Consider the following 7,077-nt stretch of genomic DNA (forward strand, 5'->3'; position numbering starts at 1 on the left):
GCTGGTGCATTGTGGGATATGTTTGCTGTCAGAATGCATGATGGGACACAGAAGACTAAACTGTCACAGCAGTCAAATGGAGAGAATGTCACTTTATCCAGAGATGAAACATTACTCTTACTAAAATGTGAAATTCAGACAGAAGTTAAGAAAATCAGCTTATGAAAGATGAAACTATAAATAAAATTGTAAAAACCAAAACGACATGCAGTCGGTCGCTGCCAGGAGCTTTTCTGGAATCACACGATCGTCCTCAGCATATGGAGGTCCCCGGTTTGAGTAGTTCAAACTTCCTTTTACTTTCTGAGCTCTTTGCAGATCACTTTGTGATAGCACACGTTTGAGTTTTTAGGGCTAATTTAGTTGTTTTTTTTTTTTTGAGTAATTATACAGTACCTGTTTTTAAAGGACCAGTCCACTGTTTGAGCTCTAACAGTAGAAAGACACTGAGGAGCCACCGTGGGAACAGGCATGTAAATAAAATGTAAAAACAGCCAAATGGTCCTTTAACTGCTGAATTATTAAAAATACCATTTTATTTTGTAACCACTGAAAAAATCCCACACTCAGAGAAACACACAAATGCACTCTATTCCTTTATCCTCTTCCTATTCTTGGCCATCATCTTCTAACTCCTCGTTTCCTTTTCCTCCTCCTCCTCCTCCTTATATTAGCAGAATGAGCAGCTGATATCAAGTTATTAAAGTTTTACTGGCATCAGAAATGGGTCGCTAATACTCTCACGTCAGGGTGCTGCAGTGCGCGTTTAGTGTTTCCTGCAGAGAGCAGGACATCAGAATGATGTTGGTGTGTGTTATTGTACGACACTGTGGCGTTGTGTCGGGTGTTCTGGGTATAAATACACCACATGTGAAACTGTAATGACCCATCTTCATGAGCATAATTGAAGATGTTAACCTGCCTCTTCATCCCAGATGAGGTTGCCTCCTCTTCCTCCTTTTATTATTTTTCTTCCCTCTGCATTTCTCTTCTTTTTCCACCGGCTCTTTTCCTGTTCTCCCTCTTCATCATTTTATCTTCTATTTCTTTTCATATTTTCTTTCTTAGTTCTTCCTCTTTTTTCCTGATATAGTTTGTATTTTTCCTGGTTCTCCTCTTCTTCATCTTTCTGCCTCGACCGGTTGGGGTGAGTGGATAGAGGAGAGACAAAAGAAGAAAAGCAACAAGACAACAAACAATCAAACACTGATCAGGTTGATGTGGCTGGTGACTGCTCATCAGAGACGTAGAGCTCCAGGGCCAGGGCAACCTGCAGAAAGGTACAGGGAGAGAGAGAGGACACACTACGGGAGAGAGGAGACACAAAGTTAGTAATGTGTAATGGTGGCATATAGAAGCATAGGGAGAGAGGAAAGGAGAGGGGAGGAGAGAAACTCAGAGCATCATGGGGCCCCCCAGCAGCCTAGGCCTATAGCAGCATAACTAAGGGAAGGCTCAGGGTCACCTGATCCACTCTAATTATAAGCTTTATCAAAAAGGAACGTCTTAAGTCTAATCTTAAAGGTAGAGAGGGTGTCCGCCTCCTGAACTGAGACTGGGAGTTGGTTCCATAGGAGAGGAGCTTGATATTTAAAGGCTCTGCCTCCCATTCTACTTCTGTGGACTCTAGGAACCACAAGTAAACCTGCACATGTGAAAGGCTATGTGCAGTTTTCATTGAGGGTTGGATTTATTTCATTTTCATTTAAAAAAAAAAGATGTATACCAAATTAGGCCAAACTAATGTATAAAATAAGAAATAAAACGGAAACAGTTTGTCAAACTGCTGATCCAAGGTCAGTTTAAAGTCAGTGTCCCAACATGCATCACAAAACACCAGTTTATTTTGACCAGTCTGTCTGCACGTCCAGTTTAAAGGTTAAAATTATGTTTTACCAAGTTGACCTAACATTTATTTTAGGCTGCATTCATGTCAAAAGGGAGTTCAAAGTTTGAAGCTATGTTCATGCCTACATTTAAACTACAACTGAGAAATTTGGATTTTCTGAATATTTTCAGACCCTTTCAACTGTTCCACATTTTAATATTTTTGACTTTTTTCCTCATCAGTCTACACACAATACTCCACAATGACCAAGCAGCAACAGGCTTTTGGAGTGTTTTGAGAATTTATTCAAAATAAAACGTTCAAATATCCCATTTACATCAGTATTCAGACCCTTCACTTAGCACTTGGTTAAAGCACCTTTGGCAGCAACGACAGCCTCAAGTCTCCTTGAGAATGAAGCTACAAACTTGGCACCTTTCTTCTGGAATTTTCTTCCATTCTTCTTGGCAGAATCGTTCCAGGTCACCCAGGTTGGATGGGGGGTGTCGGTGCTCTGCCATGTTCAGGTCTCTCCAGAGATGCTCTGTTGGGTTCAGGTCTGGACTCTGGCTGGGCCACTCCTGGACTTAGACAGAGTTTTCTTGAAGCCAGTCCTGCGTTTTCTTGGCCATATGCTTCAGGTCTTGTTGAAATGTAAATCTTTGGCCCAGCCTGAGGGCTCTGGAGAGGGTTTTCATTCAGGATTCTGTTTTCACTTTGTCAATGTGGAGTATTGTGTGTAGACTGAGTAAAAAGAAACTGAAACCATTTTAATGAGTCTGAATTGTAACAAAATGTGGAAAACACTTCCTGAGTCGGTGTATCTGACTGATATTCCATGTTTAGACTGATGTGAGGCATGTGTGTCTTTAGCATTGAGTTTAACACAAAATATTCTAAATATGGAAAATTTAATACATTATCTTTAACCTTCTGCAGTTAGAACATCTTACCCCTCATTTCCACCAGATGCCTCTGTGTTGTGTTCCATCTGCGACATGGTTTCGATCTGTTCTCTCTGCGGCTTCATCCCCCATGAGGGCGTCTGGAGCTGGTCATTGTGGTGGTTTTATGTTTGGGGTATTTTTCTTGATTTTTGAGCTTTTACAGAAAGTAGGATGTATAGTTAAATTGTCTGTTTAATTGTATTTGTACTTATTTCAACGCAGCCACATCCAGTGGAAATGAGGGGTTAATTTGTCCAAAGATGTGAACACTCAAATTAGTTTTCCCTACTCATGAATACAGCATTAGCAAACGCTTTGAATTTCAGGTCAAAGCTAACAGTAGCTTCTGCTAGCTACATTAGCTAGTGTTCTAAAGACTGTTTGTCAGCACCTGATTGTCTCGACTGCATCGGGACCTTCAGAATGTCAGTATCTGCTCCCTGTGAACCGCTGTGCTAATGTTTGCTAGCAACCTAGCTAACATTAACTCATTATATATAAATTGTATGCTGGTGTGTCAAATTGTTTGATCGGTAATGAGCTAGCACTTCTTAGCTTACAAGCTGATGATCATTTAACCAACAGTTAAATAATAGTAGCTTGCTAGCTTTAAAGAAATTAAGAATAATACAAATACAATAACTAGTTTTGGTTGAAAACTGAATACAGTATATGGTTAAGTATTTTAAACTGTTTCATGTAATTATTTAGTTTAAAGCTATTATTCATTCTCTACAGACCTTTTTTTTAGTAATGAACTGTTAGCTACAGCTACGCTAATGTAATAGCCATTTTAGCCTTTGTGTTAATTAATTATTTCCAGCATATCATTGCTAATGAACCAGCAGTTGTTAGCTGTTTAGCTTATCTGATAAGAATTATGTTCCATTGGCTTATATTAGCTAGGAGACGGCTAAAATGAATGATTAGTACTTTTGGTCCTGAGTATATTTACTGTTGTAGTCCATGCCCTGCAGTTCCATGGGGTCATGCAGTGTATAGGGCACGGAGAGCACAGAAAAAGGAAGTTCTGGTACATCATAAATTGCATCTGACGATCATTATCTGGGAGAGAGGAACAATCAGGTGCAACAAACCGTTGGCACTCTGGCTAGCCAGTTGGCTTGTGTTTTACTATCTGTGCTAAATCAGTAATTGAACGGTGCTGATTACATGCTAGCATTAGCTAAACATGGAATGAAGCAAATGAAAAGATATTTCAAACAGGCATCAAAGCTGAGGAACCTCAAACTGAAGACTGTAACCAGAAGAGGTTCCGTTTGAGGAGTGCTTGTTTTATTAACAGCTGGATGTTCAAAGTTGAATGTCATTTGTGGTGTGATGTTCAGGTGACTGTAATCCCACTTCCTCACGCTTGACCCGCAGGTGCTCACTCACGCTGAGGTCAGTGACCACTGACACCCAGTCAGATGCTTTAGTTCACCTGAACTGTTTTCCTTCAGTTCCTCTGATGGACAATTGGTTTGTTTCACTTCCTGTTGGGAATAAAACTAAAAAACTACAGAGACTTTAAAACTCTACTAATGATTTTATTTTCTTAACTTGTACACTGATGTATATTTTGAAAAACAAATAAAATATTTTAAACGTAGCTCAGTCTCTGTTTTGGATCTTACAGGTTATCTAAATAATAGCCTCACCACAGGAAGGTCCCAGTGTGTGCTGGCCCCCCGATCTCAGGTAAGACATTTTTGATAACGAGGTGAGCAAATAAATGTCCATGACAGCGTCCGGATTATAGCAGCCTTTAATCAGTCAGTGATGTCACTCAGGTGAACCCATGTGTTCCAGCAGGTTCATGGTGAGCTGTTGGTCTGGTATCTTACTGTTCAGAAACAGCAAATCCATCACTTTATCAACAGTTTCATTTTATTTTGGAGAGTTCCACGCCTTAAAAAAAAAAAGCAATACAATTTTTACTGTTAATTTTTTGTGCAAAATCTAAATTTAGTCATTTGAACTTGGAGTTTGTTCCTGCAGCAGCTCTCGGGTTTGTTACCTGATTGGCTGCTGATTCAGTGACATCAATAGCATTGATGAAAGGTGTGATCAGTTTGAAAAACACATAATTATTACATTGTTCATCACTGGTAATGAAGCTGCTTCATATTTCACTGCTGATGTGAGCACTTGTGTTTCTGTGCTCATCTAATAGTAATGTTGTGAGGACATTTCTACCCTGTGAGGACATTTTGTCTGGTCCTTACACCTTTAAAAGGGCTGTTTGAGGGTTCAGACCAGGTTTTAGGGTTCAGGTTGGGGGTACAGTAAGGCTAGGGAATGTACAGTATTGTTGATTAAGGTCTTCACAGGGGGCGACTGTGGATCAGTGGGTAGGACGGTCATCTCCCAGTTGGAGGTTCGAATCTCGGTGCCTGCAGTCCACATGTCGAAGTGTCCTTGGGCAAGACACTGAACCCCAAAGTTGCCCCTGATGGTTAGAGCCATCGGTTGAGTTGGCGCCGCAGATGGCTGCCATCGGTTCTGTACCGGAAACAAATTCCTTGTGTGTAACATAGTTGCCCAATAAAGGTGATTATCCTTATCCACAAAGATAGGAAGACTGATAGTGTCCAGTTTGGTAAAAGTTGATAATGATCAGATGGGTCTACGTTATAATTAATAATGAATGTAAAATTTTTGTCATTGTCTTCCGCGGCGGTTCTGTCACATCCCCCCTCCCCAGGTGATGTCACCTGTCAATCATCCACCCACTAATCAGATGCTGTTTCTGCCTTTGTTCTTTCAGTTCTGTTGGGAACCTCTAGGTTTGTTTTGTCGTTTTAGGAAAGATGTGCAAAGAACCACAAACACTGGACAAAAAAAAGCTGCTGCTGGTTAAAAATGTCTTCTGTCACAGAACGTTTCAGACCGCATGATACATTCCCAGCAGAACTATGTGATAATCTGTCCTTCTCACCTCTTTGAGCTCAGGTGAGTCTTTGTTCTACTGTGTACTAAGACCACTGTCCACCTCCTGCTGGACCATCGATTTAAACTTACAGGCCTGAATCCTATCAGTTTTGTTTATAAAAACACACTTCTCTCTGAACTATAACAATCTCATATATGCCCACAGACCACTTTATTAGATACACCTGGACAATTTAATTTGGTCCAATACAACAGATCAGTTTAGTGTTACTTTAGTTTTGTACATTTGTCTAGGATGTGTATCAAAACAATCTTGTATAAAGAACCACATTTATATGTCACATCTCCAGCCACAGTCAGAAACAGGACAAAATACAGAAAATAAAGTGTCCCATAGAATAAAGGTTTGGTATCGAATGTTGACACGACTGGTTTGTTAAAAGGATGCAGTTGGTGATTTTGAATGGTTTTATTTCCCATAAATCCAGAGACCACCAGCACCAGTGAATGTGGTGTCCTCACTGTGATGTGTGTGAGTCCACCAGCTATGAACCCCTCCTCCCCCCCGAGGCTGAGAATGGCATCACTGTTCACAGAGCCACTGGTCTCCACCTGGCAGCTACTTTAGGTTTTCTTCTGGTTCTCAAAGAACTCTTCCAGAATGTTCTCCACTTTGTCCTCGCTGTAATCTCTCACCAGAAACCGGTTGCCATCATCAGCTCCTCTAATCATGGCGGACAGAGCTGCACAGAGACAGGAAGTTAATGCCCAGCACCCTCCATCTACAGGTTACACCTGTAAACCTTCAGGTCTGTAAGCCAACGGGACAAGTTACCCAGATGAAGGTGTGTCACTTTTTCTGTCACTAAACTATAAAATCAAATAGATGCAGTAACTTTCTCTCATTTTATTTAACATAAGCAATTATAGTTGAGTGGCAACCTCAGAGGCTGAGAAATGAAGCTGCTGCATAAATTTTGAAACCTGCAGTTCCTCGAAAGGCCACTAGAGGCCAGCTCCAAGAGACGGTCAATCCTCAGACTCCGAAGTTAAAATTCCCAAATTTACAGCAGAAATAAACATGCTTACAGCCTAGTATAAACAGTTTTGGTCTCTATAGCTAATCTCCCCTCTCATGACAACTGTATACTCAACTCTCAACTCAACTTTATTTATATAGCGCTTTACCACAGCACAGCTGACCAAAGCACTTAACATATTATACAAATATAAAAACAACACATAAAAAGCTATAGACAGTAATATAAACACTAACACTACGGACAGAGTGTCATTCCTGGTCAAACGCCAATGAATAGAAGTAGGTCTTCAAATAAGACTTAAAAGTGGACAGTGAGGGGGCCTGCCTAATATAAAGCGGCAAGGCATTCCATAGGTTTGGACCTA

The 7,077-nt window shown here is 40.6% G+C and overlaps 1 protein-coding gene across 1 annotated transcript in view; it reads right to left on the reverse strand.

The window, feature by feature from the left end:
* Positions 1 to 5,847: 5,847 nt before the first annotated feature.
* dnph1 (2'-deoxynucleoside 5'-phosphate N-hydrolase 1) overlaps positions 5,848 to 7,077 on the reverse strand; it is a 6,274-nt gene continuing 5,044 nt past the window's right edge. The window contains exon 4 of the mRNA XM_020622256.1: positions 5,848 to 6,413. Coding sequence (XP_020477912.1) covers positions 6,295 to 6,413 — 119 coding nt within the window. The 3' untranslated portion in view covers positions 5,848 to 6,294. The remainder of the gene's footprint in view (positions 6,414 to 7,077) is intronic.

This window comes from Monopterus albus, unplaced genomic scaffold (genome assembly GCF_001952655.1).
Source record: "Monopterus albus unplaced genomic scaffold, M_albus_1.0 scaffold277.1, whole genome shotgun sequence".
Taxonomy (NCBI): Eukaryota; Metazoa; Chordata; class Actinopteri; order Synbranchiformes; family Synbranchidae; genus Monopterus; species Monopterus albus.